Source organism: Malaclemys terrapin, chromosome 3 (genome assembly GCF_027887155.1).
Source record: "Malaclemys terrapin pileata isolate rMalTer1 chromosome 3, rMalTer1.hap1, whole genome shotgun sequence".
In the NCBI taxonomy this organism is placed as follows: domain Eukaryota; kingdom Metazoa; phylum Chordata; order Testudines; family Emydidae; genus Malaclemys; species Malaclemys terrapin.
The window spans coordinates 46,029,181-46,052,128 of NC_071507.1; the positions used below are offsets into that span (position 1 = coordinate 46,029,181).

Below are 22,948 nucleotides of genomic sequence, written 5' to 3' on the forward strand. Positions count from 1 at the left end.
AGCTACCTTCAGGGGTTAAACAGCTCAACAGTTTGTTTCCTTGTTTAGACAAGCAAAATAGTCAGTCATTATTATATTAGCATCTGTAAGCTTTAAAAAACTTTAAATCAACACACATATAGAATATACCACACAAGTAATTGTGAGAGCTAAACATTAAGAGATTCTAAGAACAGCCACATAACCTGTAGCCTTCTAGCACTGAAAGGATTTTTTTTAATTGCTTATAAAAAACCAAGAGGTCAGATTACATCACAGAAAAAACCCAACCTTCAGAACTGCAGTCAGATAAGCTGTCAATCAGGGAATCAGATAAAGGCTCTACAGGCCCAATCAATTCAGACCCATCATGCACCTCACCACCCTGAAAAAAGGAGGAAAAAATATGCATTTAACTGTTATGTACCAGGTATAGTCTCATTATCGTACAACAGCAAAGAAGGTGGACGTAGTCAATTGGGTTTGAGAGATCTATTCAACTCCCAAATCGTTTAACTTTAAATCAACTAGTCATTGAATTGAACTAGTTGAATAAGCTGAAATGAAGAAAATATTCTCCCTGCATTTGTTGTAGAGGTTACTATCGTCAAAAGCATTTCATGTCAAAAGTCTTGTCAAAAGCATTTACTATTGTCTGCATTTCAACAAACTGGTTCCAGATGCTTAGCCAGTGAATTCCACCAGTTCAGAGGTCTGACTTCTTAAAAACATGACAGCAAACATGTATAGTAAAACCTCAGCATTACAAACATCTTGGGAATGAAGGTTGTTTGTAACTCTGAACAAGATGTTATGATTGTTCTTTTAAAAGTTTACAGCTGAACCTTGACTCAACACAGCTTTGAAACTTTCCTTTAATTTTTTAGCAGTTTACGTTTTACAAAGTACACTCCTACCCCAATATAACGCGACCCGATATAACACGAACACAAATTCGGATATAACGCGGTAAAGCAGTGCTCCGGGGGGGGAGGGGTAGGAGTTGTTTTAAACTATATATAAATTTTTAAAAATCCAACTTAAAATTAAGTTTAAAAAAAAAAAAAGTCTATTGATCAGACACCCAAAATCTGGTCACTGCAGGCGGGGGAGGCATCGAATCATTACCTGCACCAGCCCCTACTCAGGCAGGGCCACCTCCTACCAGCCCCGGCTCTGCAGGCAAGTCCCTCCCGACCCACGCAGGGAAGGGGGGAGAGGGGAAAAGCAGCAAGTGATGGAGGGAGGGGAAAAGATGTGCAAATGGGGGCAGGGCCTCAGGGGGAAAGGGCAGGGGAGGTTCCGGCATTCCTGATGCAGTGTCCGGTTTTTAAAATATTACAAAGTTGGCAACCCTAGGTACAGATGCTTTTTCTAATTTAAGATGGACACTCAAGTACTTTAGGTCATAACATTTATTTTTCTTAAGCAAGGGAGGGGTTTTTAATTGTGTGTTTTTAAACCATACAAAACCTAATCAAAATAGAAATATTTTCAAAAAATAACCCAGGCACAAAATGCAGTTGCTGCAGTACAAGACAACAAAGTGGAACAGTCCAGCCTATTAGCAGTGTCAATACCAAAGCTGGATGTGAATTAAAATAAGTATTTTAAAATTCACTTTTTCATAATGTGTTAAAGGTAAAAATACTCACCTATATTAAGTTATGATTTTTATCTTGATATCACTATAAACACATAGGCTCTGAACTTCAGACATCTATGCAATCTCATTGATTTCAATTGGACTATTTATGTATATAAAGTTAATCATGTACATATGTGTTTGCAGGATTGAGGACTAATAATAAAACATACATTGTAGGAAGCTTTTAGATTTATCTTCTGTAAATCAAACCTCTTAAAATGTTATTCTGCATATGGTGCTTTCAATATGGAAAGAACTATATGCTGAGATTTTAATATAAAAATCCCAAATAAATTAGTTGCTGTCCTAAACCACATCCTGGAGTTTGGTTACCATAAATAGTTATGAGCTGTCAAAGCTGTAATAGTTTGCAAATGGCTTCCTACATACATTATTGTTTTGTTACAGAACTGTATTACAAATCCCTAATGACAGTCAATACTGAAAAGTTTAACTAGTTTTCCCTCAGTTCAAAGTATATTAACAGCTGCATAAAAATACAGAAATAGTTATACTTTATTATTTCCCTCCAGAGCATCTTGGATCAAATAGCATTGGTTTTGCTCTGCAGACCTCCAGTATGTTTAATAAGTCAATGAAAAACAAACAAAAACCCAAAGCTCTTTCCCTGAGCGCCCTACAGAATATTTGCAACTTAGAGGGTAGGTACAGTGTTAAGGGCCCCACTTCCAGCTCCCAGCCAAGTCAATGGAAAGACTCCCATTCACCTCAAAGAGAGCATCTGATCAGGCCTAAAGTCACTTCACAATTTACGGAGTAAAGGAGCAGCAGTATTAAAACGTCATTTGTATCGCTATTTAGATGAGGCACATCTGGATTATCACAGAAATATTAACGAACCTTAAAAAAGCCTTCAAACTGTTTGCTCTTATATAGAGCAGGGATGTTGGCAGAAAACTGCAGCAGATCTTCAGCACATTGTCTTCTTTCTTTAATCACAGATTCATCAAACCGCCCTAGAACAGAAATATGAATTGACATTTTTTAGAAATAACTAAAGTGAACATTTACTTTACAAGAAACCCTCAGAAGAGAATGCCCTGCATCTACGAGAGTCACTCAAATGCTTCAGGAGACTGTGGCAATCTTCACACTTCGGAGTCTCAACTGTCCCTAGAGTCTTGTCTTCTGCAATCCACTTAAGTGATGAAAGCTGGCAGCCATGGCAGGAATCCTTGGCTCTCTCGTTCTAAGAATATGTAAGGCAACACTCTTGATTAGCCAAGAGACACTAACATATGTCCACTGAGATCTAAAAGTAACTGGTACATTGCTCTATTTGACAATACACTCGTCAATGTCAGTCTTAATTATGGCTTCAATCATGGAACCAGCTGAGCACTCACTCTCCAAAAAGTTGGAACCTATAACATCCACAAAAAGCACACTGCAGATTTGAACTGTCCCATTAAAAGTTTAGCAATTGCAATGCTTTTTAGTTCTTTAACTCATGCTGTTTCAGTAGGGCCACTATCAACTATAATAGTCGAAGGTCAGAGGTAGAAATATCAGATCACATTGGCTTGCACTGTGCACCCACTTGTATAAAGCCATGTCACTGACAGTAGTCAGAAAAACTGATCACAGTGATGGCTCTCATTTCCTATACTCCTGCCCCACTCCCCCTCATATTCTCAAGTTGGCAATCTTGTTAACTGCTCCTATATTTGGATGGATCGGTCTCTCACTTCTCAACCATTACTCCTGGGGGAATTCTGCACCAAAATAATTTTAAATTCTGTATGTAATATTTTAAAATTCTGTAAAATTCTGCATATTTTTGTCAAAATAATGTAACATAATCCAGCTAGTTTCAATTATTTTGGTAATTTATTTACACTACAACACAATGGATGGAGAATGGTAGTGGGGAGCATTGGAGGAAACCACCAAACCCCCTCTGTCTAATAATAATGTAGCTAGTATTGACCCTTTACTTCTAGTTATTAGTCAGCAAATATATGCAGCCATATGCTCAGTGTTGCATCATAGGCACCTGAAGAGCAAGTGAGGGCTAGGGACTCAAACTCACAAATTTATACTGGCTACTGACCATCTCCAAAAAGGTCAGTAGCAAACAGTCCATGGAGCACATTTCGATAGCAAATTTTTTCAATCCAAAAATTTAGACCAGTTCTAAAGCACCATAAGCATTTATAAGGCTAAACTGTCCTTTACAATAAGGCTCCTTTACACCACTCTGGCAATGTAAAGGAGCCTTAACATTTTTACACCTGTTTTATACTCTGGGGAGAATTTACTAAGAACAGTGGGAACAATACGCTAAGCAGGCAGGCTGCTACATTCTCCTCTGCCTGAGGCAACAGACCCTGCCCCACGCCTACCTCTTTAGAAATATCCCAAAGCCCTCCACGCCGAGCGTGCTGCAGTAGCAAGCAAGAGGGAGTGTCTCTCTCTCTCACACACACACACCCCACTACCCAGTTCCATCCGGTCCGTCCCCACCCCCAGGTGGTGATTTATGTCTCTACCGGCTGCTCTGGATGCTCAAACTGAGCTGTCTGCACTGCCAGGGAGTGGGTGCATGATCGTTCTTGCGGCTTCCTTTTACTTCCCCGTCAGAAATAATTTTTCTGCGGGTAAGCAAAGAAATCTGCGGGGGCCATGAATTCTGCACACGTGCGGTGATGAAGAATTCCCCCGGGAGTAAACCATTAAGGGCCAGATTTTCAAAGGTATATCTGAACCGTGAGACACCTAACCTCCCAACCTAACCTACTTCAGCACTTTTGAAAATCCTCCTAGCTGGTGATCTGAATCCTAATTACCTTTGAAAATCTGGCCTTAAGTGCTTTCAAACAGATTTCTTGCATGAAGCCTTCTTATGCTAAAATCATCACTGTCACCTTCACTTCCCTGCATCTCTTGGCCAAACTAAAATACAATTTCAGACTCTTCAGGGCCAGGGCCAGCTCCAGCTTTTTTGCTGCCCCAAGCGGGGGGTGGGAGGGGAGTGTGATTGAGCTGCTGCCGAAGAGGAAGGGAGGGACTGAAGGACCCGCCACCGAATTGCCACCAAAGACCCAGACGTCCCCACTGCAGAATTGTCGCCAAAGACCCGGACGTGCCGCCCCAATAACGGACAAGTGCCGCCCCTTTCTATTGGCCACCCCAGGCACCTGCTTCCTTCGCTGGTGCCTGGAGCCGACCCTGTTCAGGGCTACCACCATGTCTTCTGTTTTCTCTCAAGTACTGTGCACATCCATGATGCTATATAAATAAGAGTAATACTCTTGTTTTGCAAATATGTGAGCAGCTGTGCATAGAGATTACAATGGGTCAAAAACTAGTACCTCAATTTATGTTCCCTTCATGTTTCATGGTTGTGCATGAATCAAAATGAATCTCTGCAGCCAAACTGAGAATGGTCACTTCCTAGAAACAGATACTAGGATACTTTAATGGTAACAGCCACATGACAATTCAAAGAAGTTTAAACAGCTGGTTCTGTTATCAGCACTTTAAATTCCCATGGTCCATGCCAATGTGTTTTTTCCTGTGAGAAGAGTGGAAAAAGTCCAGGTGAAGTACAGGAAAGCAATATGAAAGTTTTCCCAACGGGTTTCATCCTGTGATATAACCAGCACTATTGTACCAGAAAAAAAAAAAAAAAGAAAGAAAAAGAAGAGATACACATACTACAGCCTTTCATTTTCAAAAGTTGTGGGACTAAAGCACGAAATACGAACATTCCAGTTCTGCAGATTTCTCAACTATTTATTCCACTAAAGGTGGAAGTGTATCATGGCTCTTCCATTTCCACACAGTCCTTGATGCCTCAGAGTACTCTCTTCAATTCTTTAAATGTTACAACTGGGACTCCGTACAAGTTTAATATTTTCTGTACAGAAAATAAGAGCAGCTGTAACAACTGATAAAGCTCGTTTGAAAACTGCATCATCTGCTATTCCTTGTACTAAAATGATAAACTTTTTAAAAAATATATACACATTTTCAGAAGTCAGCAGCTAATGGCAGTGCTAACAAATAACCAGTTTAAAGGCTACCACAAAGGGGACAAAAATCATATGATGGAAGGAAGAATACAGCAAAGCATTAATTGCTAATGTAGAGTTAGAGGAAAAGGAATTAATATACAAATGGGACTGATCTTGCAGTTCAAAATACAACACTTCATGAAAATAAAATGTCTATATGCAACAACTCAAAATATACCAACATTTTACTTTATCCTCCACTAAACAAGCAACCATACCTGATCTTCTGAACAAAGATTCCCTGAATAATTTTAAGAAATGCCTCAACTGGAATAAAAGGCAGCTTCATCCATTTTTATTCCTTTTTAGCTTTCCAATAAGTTATTTTATCTTGTTATACATTACCTCTTTTCCTGTGCTTTTCTGTTGCTTTTATTTTAAATGTGATTTTTTTTAAAGAAAGGCTCTTTGTATAAGAAGTGAAAAATAACTACACTGAATAGTTTTGTAGATTCTCTCCCCTTATATTCTATACTGTAGCCATTTGTGTGTGTATAAAACAATAGAATAAGGGTGTCTTTCAGAAGAGATTTCACCCACAATTCTACTCCAGCTCACAGGGCTTGAGCAAGACTGGCTAGCCTCAGATTTAAGATTTCCATCCATTTTAATTACTTTTAAAATCTCTCTCAAGAACTCTTAGTTTCTTTTTTGGGTATCTTACCCTATACTGCTTTATATAGGCATCTCTTCTCCTCTCCACTCCTAGAGAATATCTTTGTTTTCAATTTAAATCTTGGACAGCATGTATCAGCTTTGAAAGTGGCTTGAACAATGATCATGCTCCTCTGTAAATTAGATATAAAATCAACTCAAGATTATGTTGATAATATATTCTCCACTTAACTATGCAGCATGCAAGTGCTGACATGGCACTGATATTCACCCCAGATCTAATTTCACAGATAAGCACAATAAAAACAAAGTTGAATGCTATTCAGTCTCAGCTTTGGAAGAGAGCCAAAGCCCTTTGTGTACTTCAGGGGGCTCTACGCAGGCATCCATAAAATCCACATCACAACTCAATTTTCTTGTAAATCACTTACATGTTTCACATCCACTATTAGTTATCAGAAGGAAACACCATTTTGTGTCAAATGCAACAGGCTCAGGTAACATGTAGTGACACCTATAATTAAGGTTACTTTACACTCTTCATTATAAGACCCTGATTTCAGTTTGCTTATAAAAGACTTTGCAACTTTAACTATTCAGGCTGAACTTTTTCAAGCTGGGCATCTGCCTCAAAAATGAGTTTTATTTGGAAAGTTTTAGCTGAACCATTCTCTGAATAAGGCAGGAGCTCCATGGGACAAAAATATAGTATATGATCATGTAATTGAAGTCTATTATAACATATGCGCACAAGGGGGCCCAAATTAAGATTGAACAGGCAATCTTAATTCTGGCATTTCCAAATTTTAAGTGCTTGACTTTGCAACCTTAGCGTTCTTTTAACGTAGGTTTTTGTGTGCAACAGTAAGTAGAGGCTAGAGAAAATGAACAATGTATCTTGAAAAGACAAAAAACTAATGTACGGGGTAGTTCTGCCAAGAGACATGCTTCAGGAATAAAGCCCAATTCTGCGGTCATTGTGAGTGCAGACCTTTCATTGAAGTTTACAGGATTTTTGAGCACAGAGCAGGGTCTGACTCATGCATAATCACTCGGGAGAGACCACCAAAAAGCTCCTAGAACTATTATAATAATCAGGCCCCTTAAAGTATTTGTTAGCATTGAATGAATATCCTGAAGTGATACCTCAATGAATTCAAAACATTAATAAGAGTGAGATTTTTACTTTCAGTCTATATACATTTTAAAATGTCCAGTTTTAGACTGTTCTTAACTGAGAAGTTAAGTATTTATAGGGTGCTATAAACACAGGTATGGTGAAGAGATGTTAGTATTGCCACTGAATTAAAGTTATTTTGGGGGTGTGGGGGAATTCCTTAAATTTAGAATTTTCAGTTGGGAACACTGAGTGTTAGCTTTGCCAATTTGAAATTTGGTAAAAATGGTTTAATCACTTTTAATCTTAAAAAACAAAATTAAAATGGTCAAAATAATTTCATTTTAAAAATTATAGACACATATACATACAAGTGTTTGCTAGGTACTCCATATAGGGATAAGTAAACTGCCTAGTACTGGCAATATCCTACCCTAGTATTGACAATATTCTCAACCATTCCTAAATACCACATGCATAATATCTCTTAGAAAGAGAATTAGTGGAATAAGAGGCCACAGCCCCATTTTGTCTTGCTGAGCACAAAGCTCTCTGAAACAAGAATACTCTAATCACAAAATAGATCTGTAAAAAGCAACAGAGGGTCCTGTGGCACCTTTAAGACTAACAGAAGTATTGGGAGCATAAGCTTTCGTGGGTAAGAACCTCACTTCTTCAGATGAAAATAGATCTGAACACCTTTGGATTTTCCACATAAATGTGTAAGTACACAAAATTTTTCACAATGATTATTGTGGCACAATGAGCAAAAACCAGGAATGTCTCTAAAGGATTTGAGAGAGGGAGGTTCCTATTGCAATTAGGTTCAGAGTCAACTATGTCATAAATAATATGTATGGGAAGAAGAGGTTTATTTTTAATCATGTGTCTTGGGGGTACAAGCTATGAAACCTATTCTCCCTTTGATGTTTTAAAGGTAATAGGAGTGGTATGCACTTACTGAGAAGTGTGTTTTTAGTACCCGCTATGAAAAACCTACAGTAAGCTTAAGGTTATGACAAAAAACACAAGCAATTCTACACTGAGGAAGACACCTAGGACAAACCCATTTCTCCTTAAAATGGAGCACATTAATCCACTTTAAAATCTTAAAATCATATTTCTTGTTGGGAGTAACAGTTTTCAACTTTTTTTGCATTTATTATAATTATACCATTTGTTCCAATACAACTTCCAGTAGAGTTGTTCCACTTTATTAGAAGTCCATTTGATTCCACTTTTAAAGCTTGATCACCTACGTCAAAAGTTAATTCTCAAATTCTTCTTATAAAAATAATTCTTCAAGGAAACACATTTATAAACAGTTTCTACTTAATAACACATTTCCTGGAGCGCTTCCTCTTCTCATTTTTATTACTAAGGACAATAATATAAAGATCTGTGTTCCTAAGAGCTAGTTAGTTCTTGCTACTTATTCCTCACCTGAAATTATAAATCCTCTGATGCAATAACCAGTTGCTCTAGATATAATTGTGATGTCAAAAACATAATTAGATAAAACTGGGAATGTAGATTAATTTCTTAAGAGACAAAAATCCTTTCCTTCACTAAATAGTTTAATACTTTAATATAAAAAGATCATTAAAAATTACAACCATCTTTTTGGTGTAAGAACAAGTGTAATTATTTTGCTTTGTATCCGACAGTATACAAGTATTAGTCACATAGCCAATATTAGTTATAGATTGCAAACTCCTCAGAACAGGGACCTCATGTTTTTATGCCTGTAAAGTGTAACATACATCCATAAACATTCAAAGCATATAGTTCTTTAACTGAAAGCAAATAAGAGGATACACTCTACGTTATTTTGATACTTTCAGTACACATCAATAACTTTAAAACCACGGAACTGTGATTCACCCATATCTCATTAAGATCCTCATAATGAGACAAAGAGTTGACTATTAAAACCAAAACAAGTTTTAGCAGTAGCATGTACAAAGGCCTGGCTGGCAGCTCCAGAATGAGATGTATTTATGACTTGTTAGCTAATATCAAACAGTTTTAGCAATTCAAAAAGAAGGCATGCTTACCAAATACTATTGCTTTTGCAAAAGGCGGAAACAATTCTGTATGCCTGTATACGTTTTTATGAATTTGCCAGAGATCTTTGTGCAGTTTCTTAAAGTCACTGTATCTCTTCCAAACGACTATCTGAAGCAGAAAGGGGGGGAAAAGCATAAATGAGTTTAATAGTTCACATTGGGGTAATTGTTGCTAAGTGTGTTTGAAAGCAAGAGCAGTTTATCATAAGTGCACTATGTCATCCAAAAAGAGTTGCCAACAAACTAAGAAAATCAAGACACTAAACAGATTCTAATCAGTACTGTTAGTGGTTTCTTTTAACAGCTAGCTTAGCAAGTTTCTCCACAGGGGAAAAAATTAGGCAGTAAAACCTACCTATGGTGCACTGCACTGTGCGCTGATACAAGCACCTCTGGTGAGTGCATGCAGCACCAACGCAAGGAGCCAAGTATGCAAGTGCACAAGCGATAAACTAACTGCAGTGTCTTTATGCCAACAAACTTGTGCTGGCAAAAGTTAGTAGTGTAGGCACGCTCTTTGTAGTGGTCAGGTCTCAGGAGAACAAAGCAAGGAATCTAGGACTACCTGAGGGAGAGGATTCCCTGGTCTAAATTTTCAGAAGTGACTAATAATTATGGATGCCTCAAGTTTTTGAGTGCCCAATCCAAGCTACCACAAAGGAGTCAAATTTTGATAGGGTGGCTGACGAGCACTGTTTTATATATAATTCCAGAACCAACACATAAAACTGCTCAAGAAAATGAAAAGTCCACGATCATTAAGTTATAGGAATGTTGGCACTGGGATCGTATACTAAAGGGTTGCAGAAAAAAAAAAAAAGCACAAGATCCAGTTTCACTCTAACAAAATATTGTTTTTCACTGATGCAAGTGATCTCACACTAGCCAAGAGGAGAGAATTAATGCATCTAAAACACCTTGCAAAGCAAAGGATTCAAGGTTACCCTGTCATCCCCTGACAAGCTCAAGGAAATGACGCCTCTCGAGGATACTGCCTCAGCAAAGTTAGCAAGGTTCCCATTCGGATACATGCTGGAGAGGAATCTGATTTGGAGGGTGGATGACAAACTGCAATCTGAGGACTAGAGAAGTGCAGTAAAGGGTATTTGGTGAGAGTGTGAATACATTGTTAGTTGTTATAGTTAGGCTTGGAAGGATCAGATTTTTAAAGGTAAATGTCAGTAAACAATTATACCACACACACACACAAACCGATGAAAAAATATTTCCACCAATAATAATCAAAATTTACAGATAGGCAAAGTAAGAAAAATGCTGCTTGAAAATGTAGAGTCAAAATCCCGTAATCTAAACTTCTGAATTAGGCTGGTTACAAATGGACTAAAAAATGAATAGCAAAAACAGGTATGATTTGATTTAAGGATATTTACTTTGTATATTTTGACATGTGATGTTGACCACTTGTGTTTTAATAGTTTATAAAGATTTAATTTTGAGTCTCTATGTCTACTGTCATTAAATAATTGTCAACACTCCCCATAATTTCTGCAAATGTAAAAATAGTATCAGTGCTTAAGCATTTTTTCTATCTGTTGAAATTATATTATATATATAAAAATCTAATTCTGCAAAGCCTAAATAGTTCTGATGTGATAAGCTGGTTTCAGAGTAGCAGCCGTGTTAGTCTGTATCCGCAAAAAGAACAGGAGTACTTGTGGCACCTTAGAGACTAACAACAACTCCCACCTGTTTGTGCTCTCTGTATGTGTGTATATATATCTCCTCAATATATGTTCCACTCTATATGCATCCGAAGAAGTGGGCAGTAGCCCACGAAAGCTTATGCTCTAATAAATTTGTTAGTCTCTGAGGTGCCACAAGTACTCCTGTTCTTTATGTGATAGGCTGTTTGTCATGGTTAGAATAATTGGAGCACTAGTAACTGTTTTTCACACCTTCCTTCCACAATAAACATTGGTTTCACCACCCTGAGCCAGACACACACAGTTACCATTACCCCTTTAGTCCTTCCCCACACACGGCTTTACCCGATTATCTCCCCTCCCTCTCCCCACAGTAGTAGTTGGGGGTACTTGATAAAGTAGTTGGTTGTGCTGGGAGACGGTAAAGGATTACATCCAGAAGGGCTGTTAAAAGGGGAGATGGAAGGCTGCAAGGTGAGGGAAGCAGACTGAAGGCTGCGGTGGATGGCCTACGAACAGTGGTAGTTGTAGCAACGTTAATGTTATGAGTGGAGGAAATATGTATTGTAAAGTGGCTCAACTTTTCTGGGTTTGTGTCGGGGTACTACATGCCTAAGTGCTTCACAACAAAGTAGGTGCATTTATTTTCTAGGGTTATTAAAATGATTAATGGTGGTAAATATAGACCCTATTAGGGGGAGACGATAGAAGAACAGCTGCCTATAGTCCTTCAATGACTGTACATAAATCTCTCTCTGTTGTGGGATAAAAATCTGATAGAAAAGCTCCTGACAGAGGTTGGGTGCATACCTGGCCGCTAGACAGGCTTGTGTGCACTGTGCTTAAATTTTCAGTTATAACATCAATAATAGCTAAAAGTGATCCTAACTCTAACATCTGAAAACTAAGATCTACTCAGGAGCCACCCATTTACTAAATTTTGTACAGACTATTTTTAAGATAGTCCACAATAAAAGTAGGACTCACGAAGAAAAATTTCAGCCAGAGATCAGATTCAGGAAGACTTCCTATTAAAAACATATGAGAGAAACCAAGCAAAAAACTACATACAAAATCCAGAGAGTGCATAAGAACTTACACTGTATGAAGTTTCACAACAACTGGCAACTGGGTTTTAGAGAAAAAGCAGGATTTTAAACGAGGGGTGTCAATTAATCACAGTTAACTCACATGATTAACTAAAAAAAAATTAATCGCAGTTTTAATCACACTGTTAAACAATAGAATACCAATTGAAATGTATTAAATATTTTTGGGTTTTTTTCTACATTTTCAAATATTTTGTTTTCAATTACAACACAGAATAAAAAGTGTACAGTGCTCACTTTATATTATTTTTTATTATTATTTTTACAGTGCAAATATTTGTAAACGAAATAGTATTTTTCTATTCACCTCATACAAGTACTGTAGTGCAATCTCTTTATCGTGAAAGTGCAACTTACAAATGTAGATTTTTTTGGTTAGATAACTGCACTCAAAAACAAAACATTGTAAAACTCTGTCCCACTTCTTGTTCAGCCCATTGCTAAGACAAACAAGTTTGTTTACATTTACGGGAGATAATGTTGCCAATTTCTTAATTACAATGTCACCTGAAAGTGAGAACAGGCATTCACATGGGACTTTTGTAGCCAGCATTGCAATGTATTTACGTGCCAGATATGCTAAACATTCATATGATCCTTCATGCTTCGGCCACCTTTCCAGAGGACATGCTTCCATGCTGATGATGCTCGTTAAAAAAAATAATGCTTAATTAAATTTGTGACTGAAGTCCTTGGGGGAGAACTGTATGTCTCTGGCTCTGGTTTACCCACATTCTGCCATATATTTCATGTTATAGTAGTCTTGGATGATGACTCAGCACATGTTCGTTTTAAGAACACTTTTGCTGCAGATTTGATAAAAGGCAAAGAAGATACCAATGTGAGATTTCTAAAGATAGGTACAGCACTCGACCCAAGGTTTAAGAATCTGAAGTGCCGTCCAAAATTAGAGGGACGAGGTGTGGTTCATAATTCCCCCCCCACTCATCACTGACGGCAAAGTTGCAATATGCTACCTTAGCTATTCGGTTTTGAACTATTAAGACAAAAGACAGATGGACACAAAAAAGGTTTGCTTCATTTCTTTGACAAAACACACAGGAATAACTTTTGAAGTATCTTTTACTTAATTTAGTAAGTAACGAGAACATGAAATGAAGCATTTTCACAAATGTAAATGTGTTACCTCCTGGACTTCCTCTGGATTTGTTCTTGAAACAATCTGAAAAACAAAACAAAAACCTGATCAGTGTCTGAATTTCAGTTTGCAGAGTTAAAAGAGGAACATACTGTGATCTGTTGCTGATAAAAAGAAACCACACAGAAGGTGTATATCTTTTTCAATTTGCATTCAGCAGTTTTAAGTTAGTTTAGTGACGTTCAAACTATGAAAATACAAAATAGAACAAAAGACAAAGTATTTAGTAACAAAGCTAATTGCTATGTTAGAAACTAGCAAATAAATTACAAAATAGATAAACATATGTCCTCTTCTAAGGGCTACATCCCCAAGAAAGTTTCTTATTAGGGACCACTTAAAACTGGGGCACATATAGACCATCTTCCCATCATTCTTCCAATTCTTTCCTGAAGGAATTGTTATTAGAAACACAAGAGGAAAGTAACATTAATGTAATAGGTATGGCTTAGTTACAGCTACCCATTTTGATTGCACACAACCTCTGCCTGGGTGGGTTTTGTATTTTTTTAGGACAAAATCTCCTCATGCTACCCACAGCCCCCCACTCTACAGATCACTTTGCATTTTGATTTTGTCCTCATGTGTATTTGCTACCTATCACATGTTGGTGTTTTCTGCACATTTGATCACACTGACTTTACCCCAAAGAAATACCTGATAAAGACAGACAGGTATGGCAGCACAGGGCAAAGATGGTTTTTTGTGTTTTTAAAGAAGAAATATATATTATATTGGTCAAGAGAGCCTCTAGAATATCTGAGTTCTGCATTGGATTTACAAATAGCAATAAAGTCCATTGCTCAGACTGAAGGCTTGTCTGCACACATGCAAACCAAACTAAGTCAGCTTTAATTCATGCATAAGTCAACGTATGGACAATTTCATTCGAAATAAGACTGTCCATACACTGACATGCACTAAGATAATTAAAGGTGTGAATTAAAGCAGACTTAATTTGGTTTGCTTGTGTATAAGACAAGCCCTGAACTGCAGTGTTGTTTCTGTCTCAGAGGTAAAGTACCCAGGAATACTTTACCCAGGAGTGCTCCAGACCATAGGCCACCTGAAAACTGCTCCTCTAAGCTACATGGAGGGTCCACGGTGCTGCAGCCAGACTGTTCTCATCTCCTAGCCCGCCACCCCACCCCACCCCCCAGTTTTATTAGATTTACTCTTCTAAATTTTCCTTATGGTTTTCAAGAATCTCTGTGACTTGTTTCTCCATGCTTCCCTAACTTCAGCCTACTGCTTAACCCCACTGTACTGTTCCCATTCATCCTCAATGTGGTTTTTGGAAGGGACTAGACTGAGGAGAAAAAGGGCTATTTTTCCATTATTCTATCCCATCAACCTGAAACTCACTTCGTTCAAATTGCACCTTAAAACTCTCCTGTGCCAGTTTTGCCTACAATTGACAAAACCTTACTCACTTTTTCCCTTGCTGTGATTAGTCTGAAGGCCTACTTGCCTCTTTACCGCAGTTAAGTTTCAGCTCTTCCTTTTCACTCTATTTTCATCTTTGTTTCTGTCTATAGCAGAGTCCATATAGCTAGTTCAGTAAAGAGTTTCTACTCTCTCCCTGGTGAGACTTTTAGAATACTTCATAGGCAGACCATGTGGAGGGGTGCATGGTGGCAACTTAAACAATCTTTACACATCACAAAAGGAGCAGCAAATGGCAAACTTTTTTATTTTGCAGTTCACCTTTCAGTAAAGCCCTGCAACAGTTTTGTGAGGTTACAGTAGATACGTTACTCAAATGGGTAAAGGGAGACCTAGAGCAATGAGTGATTATACAACAAGCTAGTGAGAGTCAGGAATAGGACCCAGATGTTTCACAGTCCCTTCTTCTACAAATTACACCGTCTTTCATATCTATTGTCCAGTTCCATCTGCAAGCCATTGTACAGTACACCTCTACCCCGATATAACGCTGTGCTCGGGAGCCAAAAAAATCTTACTGCATTATAGGTAAAACCGTGTTATATCGAACTTGCTTTGATCCACCAGAGTGCGCAGCCCCACCCCCCCAGAGCGGTGCTTTACTGCGTTATATCCAAATTCATGTTATATCGGGGTAGAGGTGTGATTATTTATTTATATGCTGAACTAATTTGTTCTCCATAGCCTTTTCATGAAAGTCAAGTCAACACAGGCCAGAGACCTCTACAGAGTTCTTTCACTTTAATCAATCCTATCATCAATTCAGATAATTGGCATGTGAGAACATGGGTTAACAACCCCATAAATCTCACGCTCTAGGAAGATAAAAAAATTGCACAGAAAAATCTCAGAGTGGAATGATGCAATCAGCATTGTTTGTAAAGCCTTAATGCAAGCAGCTTTCATCCACAAAAATCAATAGGATATCAATAGATGGCACACATGCATATACAAACTGATCAATGCATAACTGATACTGTACGTTCTGGAAACAACAATCATAAAACAGGACCATAGGGATCTCCCTTTGTTACTTAACAAGATGGTCAGAGTACCCAATGTTTTTTGTCTGCTCTGCAGACATTCAGCATTAATAAATAGCAGATTTTTTTAATAAACTAATTTTTAAAATCTCTCATAATACTACATTGGATACTATCCTCTTGTGATGCCTTTTTTTTTTTTTTAAATCCTTTCTTATCTTTTCTTGAATTGGACTGTTGGAAATGAATACAGGAACTGTAATGCTTCTCTAACTTTGCAGATGTATGTAATGTCTTTCACAGTACAAAAGTTTAAATATAGTACCGGTATGTAGAATTCACATCTTACATACAGTTTCCACATTGTGCCAGCCTTGCTAAAAAAATAAAAGTGATTTTTTCAGGCTTTCCATACTGTTAAACTAGCTTCTTTTAAAATCATCTCCTAAGGACAGACCTTAAGAAAAATTTCGCCAAGTTAGCCCAGCTTAGCAATCAGAAAAGTCTCCAATGAGAGCTGTGCATTTGGTTTAGACATTCAGGACACTTTCAACATGCAACTCTCCTAGTCACGAATATTAAAGTGATATTTTATATTTGACAGTAAAGTTCTCTTACCCTATTAAACCAGTTTTACAGATGATTCACAAATACGGAATCAAAAGAAATCAGAGATCTTTAGTAGAATGTGCTGAATACCCGAAATAGCTAGCATAAGAGGGGTATTCAGTACACTGGGCAGGTCAACCTTACTTTTTTCCAGGCAGTCCCCCAAAGCTGCAGATCACCAGTTCACGGTATGAGTGACACAGCCCCAGCAAGCACTGTGGTAGTGATGTCATATCAACCATGGAGCCAGCCAACTGCAGGGATGGGAGGGAGAAAACAAAAAGTGGTGGGGTCAGACAACTGCCTTAAACAAAATATTGTTACATAGTTTTGAACAGCTTCTTTTAATATTCTCCACTGTCAAGTTTTTACCCCCTGCCCAGTTATTATTACATGTCCAATTAGAGTATAAGCCCTTTAGAGGCAAGAGCTGTGAACATTTCTGTGTTTGTGAAATCCCAAGCACAATGTTTGGGCACAATGAATAATATTTAATCACCTCTGGGCTATAAGGTGTTAAAATACTTTAAAGAACTAATATTCTGGGTTTTTAAATTAGGAAATATCTGAATTACTCTGTCCATCAGCAAATTGTGTGACCCTGCCATGTATCACTTGGAGTAGAAGCTGAGAACCTGCAACTTCAGGGACCTGATAAAATGTTGACATTCCCCATGACTTAAATACAACTTTCATTCCAATTTGGAGAATTCAGCACATGTACTACAGCTGTGTGATGCTGTATTTCAAATGAATATAAACCACTCAGAATACAAAAATTAGTGAAGAATTAGAATGAAGATAAATTCAAGACTGAATTCTACTATCCTAGATAAAGGGGCATTGCTTTCAGTTCCACAGATGAAATTAAACCACTATATTGACCTCTTGGACTAAGCCTGTGAACAGAGTTCATCAGGATGAGATGTGGAAAAACTAAATGTCCTATCTTCCTTGCCTCTGTCCCATGACAAGCTTCTTTAGCGCTGAACCTACGGGAGAAAAAAGTATTTTTCTCACTAACTCAATAAAAAACCACCATGTTTTTATTTCACTTTAATTAGTGTTTAAACGTCTTACATTATCCTATGATGGAATAATGTATCATATCTAGAACAAAATATTATTCAGGTTGTCTATGATCTTACAGTTAATGCAGAAAACGGACACAGAGACAAATAGCCTGAGAGCTATGTTTGTTTATATATCTACATTCTACATAGATAACTTTTTAGATCCTCCTCTTTATATAAAGAGAGGGTATGTGCAAATATGGACAGCTTGCACAGGCAGAAAATTTACAGCAACAGTGATTGTGAAAGGACACGTCACTTCAATAAAACTTCTAACACACTTCCTATCTGAGGATCTCAAAATGAATGAACAGAACTCACAAGACCCTCCCACCCACTGCTTTGCAGCATTATTCCCATTTGTGAAAAAAGAGGGTGGAGGTACAAAGAAGGTAAGAGGCTTGCCCAAGAGGACCCAAGAGGACCCAAGAGGCCTTTGGCAAAACTAGGAACAGAAACAAGGTCTCCTAATTTCCAGTTTTTTGCTTCCAACGCAAGACCATCCTCCCCTTCTACTAGGGCCAGATTCTGCTGCCTCACCCAGATTGAGTAACACCTTGCTCTGTAATTAGTTCCACTGATACTCCTCAGTGACTAAACGGTCATTGGGCCACAGGGAGAGAGAAAATGACTATGTAGTCCAGTGTTTAGGACAGTCACCAAGGAGATGAAAGACCCAGGGTCCAGTCCCCCTGCTCCAGTTGCTCTTCATTATTTATCCACAGTGGATTAGCTTCAACAGGAAAGACTGAAGGAGCCCCACTTCAGAATATGCCATAGCTAACTGGTTAGAACAGTGTTCTGAGAAAAGTAGGAGACCTATGTTCAAATCCTGTCTCCCTCTTGGTCAGACAGGACAGAATTGAGCCTGTCTTCCCCATCCCATGTGAGTGCTTGAACTGGTCTACAAGGTGGGAACCGCCTCCTCTGGCCATTTTGTATAGAGCAAGACAGGAGTCTAACTCATTCAGACAAGAAATGCCTTATTGCCTAAGCCATCTGACTCCCAGAGAGGGGTTCCCATTCATGGAGCACGATGCAGAGAGAGGCACCTCGCTGTAGCCTGGACTTAGGTACCTATCTCTGGGAGGGAACGGGGCTTAGGACATATCCCTCTCATTGCTGCAATTGGCTAGCTCAGGCAGCTCACCACCTAGTGCGCTGGCTTTCTGGATCCCATTCTAAGGCACCTCTCCCCGTCCCCAGTGTATAGGAGCCTAGATGCCTAACTGAGGTTTTGCAGGTCATAGTGTTGTTCCTGTGATTTTCTAGGCACCTAAAAGTTAGGTGACATGCCACTCACGTTGCAACCCATAAGACCCTTTGTGGATCCCACTCTTACTCCCTATCTGTCCATTACAGTGCTTCTTGCATCTTCCTCAGAACTGTGATTCTGGCCATTGTCAGGTACAGGATCCTGTGTTAGATGGACTTCTGGACTGGTCCACTATTGCAGTTTTAAGGCAGCTAACAATTTCTAGCACAGCGTTAACAGTTCCATCAGACAGAACAACTATTTTCTGTCACTAAACAGCATTACATTACCAGACTTAAGATGCTATCAAAACACCTGTGTAAGTCAGAAACTCAACAATAGAAACCAATACTGTCTCCTAGCTTCTGACAGATGATATACAATTAAGAAACACACAAAATCAATAATTACTGCGTACACACTAGAGTCCAAACGTTTAGGTTACCAGTACAAAAACAACAAGGAGTCCGGTGGCACCTTAAAGACTAACAGATTTATTTGGGCATAAGCTTTCGCGAGTAAAAACCTCACTTCTTCGGATGCATAGGTTACCAGTGTGTCAGGTTAGGGCAAGTCCAAGGTACACTTATGAAGGTATTTAACGCTTTTTGCAACACTATCAATACATTTGGCCTTGTGCAGTGCTTAATTTGTGCCAGGGCTTAGCACCTCTGAGCTAGGCAGTTCATAGCCCCAGCATCTCTGGGCTTTGCAGTTCAGTTATGAAAGTAAAAAAATTGCTTGAGTCCCAGCACCTCTTTCATTATAAATTAAGCACTGGTCTTGTGTAGCATGCACTTCGGAGACATTTATCCAAACAGTCTTCCCTCTAGCTTTATTTTTTAAAATAATTACAGGATAGAGAAATTCAAACTAAATTAATCAGCTTCAAGTACCACTGAGGAAATGTTCAGCAGACTTGCAGTCTCTCATTCATTTAGAAGAGGCAGGGGCCCTCATTTGAAGACTAATTTTGAAGACATCTGGATCAAGCTTTTTTTTTTTCCAATAAAATAAAAACCACCTTCATTCAAAGTACCAGAGCTTGAGATACAGCAGGCCTGGGTATCTAGTGGCCTGGTAAAACCAGAAGAACATGAGGCAATGTGCTTTAGGCTGGATATGGCATTCCCTAGTTTCAGGGTTACAATTGCTCTTTAAACAGTTGGGATAATCTGCATGGGTGGAATATTACTGAAGCGGACTCAACTCCTTGAGTTAATACTTATGAAAAAATTAAGATGCGTATACAGCAAAGTGGAGGCAATACAGGCTGAGTTACAGCAAGTATCTAATTTTAAATGTCTCACTTACATATCGAAATAGGGTGAGCAGGCAGCAAATATGAAAAATCGGGACAGAGAGTGGGGGTTAATAGGAGCCTATATAAGAAAAAGACCCAAAAATCGGGACTGTCCCTACAAAATCGGGACATCTGGTCACCCTATATCGAAATCATCTTCTCCCAATCCCCTGACAGACAAAGAGACACTGTAAAGCAGACTCCCTTATGAAGAAGTCTCATTCCTTCCTTCCTCCCATCTTCTCTCCTCACCCATCCATCCCCATCACATGTGAGACTTGCGGCAGATCTGAATGAAGCTGGACGGGTGTGCTGGGGATGTTCAGAACCTGTCCCACATCTGGGGTAGATGGGTGAGGTGAAGGGAAGATGTTCTCTTTGTCATTCTCCTCTCATTTGGGAACAGATGGGAGGCAGGAGGTGGTAAGGTGGGTATGCTCTTTGATGAGCCCCCCATAGATGCAAGTCTAGGATAAGGCATTGGGATGATCTCTGCTCTAGCCACCCACCCCCTTCCTTGCACAAGGGCAGGTCTGAGAAGCTTCATCTGCGCCCTCCGTTGGGAGAAGCTCTGCGATGGGGTGGATGCTTTCTGCCTGGGGCCACATTCACAGAAGCAGGTCCGGGATTGGGGGGAGGGAGAGATGCTCGCTGCCCCCCATCCCTTCACAGGGGCAAGTCCGGGATTGGCGGGAGGGATGCTCTCTGCCTCCTCCCCCCATTGACAGGAGCAGGTCAGGGATTGGGGAGGGGGGGAGGGATGCTCTCTGCCTCCTCCCCCCATTGACAGGGGCAGGTCGGGGATTGGGGGGGAGGGATGCTCTCTGCCCCCTCCCCCCATTGACAGGAGGAGGTCGGGGATTGGGGGGGGGGGGAATTGCTTTCTGCCCGCCCTGCTCCCGGTCCTTTGGGAGCGATCCGCTAAGACCGGAGCTGTCCAGGTCTCTGTCGCCCCGGACTCACCCGTGCGGTGACCTTATACACGGTGTATCCCCGGGGGTGGCGCTGGGGCTCGGTGACCGTGTAGAACCGGGCCAGCTCCCCCGCTAGCTCCCGGGGGCCGCTCATGCTGGCCCTGCCGCCGCGCCGCAGAGCCGCTGCGATCCACTCCCGGGTCAGGCCTCAGCTGGAGGCGGAAGCAGCTCCGAGAAACTCCCCTCCCCGCCCGGGCTTCTCCCCGGGGAGGCTGCCGGAGACCAGGCGCGACCCGCCCCCACCGAACCCCAATCCGGCTGGGTTGCAAGGCAGGATCTGGAGGATCTGACCGTATCTGTGACCTGGGGGGACAGAGCGTTTTGCTCCATTTCCAGCGAGTCGCCCGCACTATCCCTAGTATTGCTGTGGAGTCCCGAGCCAGCGCTATGAACCCACCGGCTTGGACAGCGGCAGCAGTCCCGCTCATTAGACAGCTTTCAAAACCACAAACGTGGCTTCGCCATGTGCAGCTGCTGCGGTGCCTAGCCCACCCCGCTATGAGCGAGGCATGGTCCCAGGGCCCGTGCAACATGGAACAGCTGCGGCGCTGAAGCTTGTAGCTACTTGGTCAGTGAACAATGGTGTTAGTTACTTCGTTTCGTTAGCATCTTGCATCCAAAGCACGTTACAAGTACCGGCTAGTTAAACGTCCTGGAGGGCGGATATGAGATAAGCATTTTACAGGTGGGCAAAGGGAGACAGTTTTTTCTACCATGTGAAAGCCAGTGGCATTTTAGGATCTGTCTTCATTAGAGTTCTGTTTATCTTCAGTTAATTAGCAGTTAACCCGAGCTTTAAAAACAAATATAGTGCAGGCATGATTTAAATGTTTACTTACATTTGTTTAGAAACAGTCTAATTACCTTAGCAACTAGATCGTGTCTGGACTAAGAATAGTCTCATTTTTGAATGTGTCTTAATACACAAACCCGTTTTCCTAATACGGGCACAGTTCTGATGTAAACAAAGTCCTGGGGCTTGAGGGAGGAGGGTTTAAGGTTAACCATACCCAGCTAACATGCTTTAGACATGACTGTCTTTGACTATGCTAGGTGCTAAGTGATGTTTAAAAACATGTTAATTAAAACATGTAAACATGTTAATGTGTGTTTTAAAACCACCCCCACCTCATCACCCTGTGCCCACATTGTCCACATTACCAGCACTCAGGCTTTAGCATCTACAGTGCACCATGTTTTGCTCTTATTGTGGACAAGGTGCGTATCATGTTTAAGAAAATATTAGCTGGCCCTGGTTAAATTTGGGGGTTAAACATGCATGCTTGGAACATTGTCTACCCTACTGGGGCCAAAAGGGAGTACCTATAGAAGTAACCTTTGAACTGCAGGCAGAGGCGGGTGAGTGGTGTCTCATAGCTTGGAGTATACTACTGGTGAAATAGTACAAAGGCAAGTGATACATCCACATTTGTATTATACAGATTGACTTGGGATATATTATACAATCTTTTTTTCTCCAGGGATTTGAGGAATGGATTCCAGATTAATTTAAATGCCTATTTTCCTTTGCATATAGTAAAAAGTCTTCCCTAGAAGACTTTGGTCACACAGACTTGAAATCCATGTTGCATTAGTTTCTCAGATTTCCATATAATCTTGTAACCTTTTAAAGAAAGCTAACAAAACAAATACTTTTGCATAGGTTTTTGGAGGGAATACAATTATGTACTGAGGTAAGCAAGCAAAGGTTAAGTGTTAACTGAAATCTTCAGGACTTACTGATAGTTGTTGATACTGTACCAATAGGCTACCCAGTTTTGGTCAGAAACAAAATATGCATCAAGGTATCCTAATACATTTTAAATCTGGGTACTTGCATATATTGAAGAGGCTATCTTCATATAAGTAAAATCTTCACAAAGCAACCCATACCACTGACATTCT

The 22,948-nt window shown here is 39.8% G+C and overlaps 1 protein-coding gene across 1 annotated transcript in view; it reads right to left on the minus strand.

Moving 5' to 3' along the window:
• The window catches only part of RPS6KC1 (ribosomal protein S6 kinase C1), a 102,148-nt gene extending 80,995 nt beyond the window's left edge, over positions 1–21,153 (minus strand). Inside the window, exons 1-5 of the mRNA XM_054023553.1 lie at positions 21,033–21,153; positions 13,389–13,424; positions 9,457–9,577; positions 2,489–2,604; positions 271–364 (exon numbers count right to left, since the gene is read on the minus strand). Coding sequence (XP_053879528.1) covers positions 271–364; positions 2,489–2,604; positions 9,457–9,577; positions 13,389–13,424; positions 21,033–21,137 — 472 coding nt within the window. The 5' untranslated portion in view covers positions 21,138–21,153. The remainder of the gene's footprint in view (positions 1–270; positions 365–2,488; positions 2,605–9,456; positions 9,578–13,388; positions 13,425–21,032) is intronic.
• Between the last annotated feature and the right edge of the window lie 1,795 nt (positions 21,154–22,948).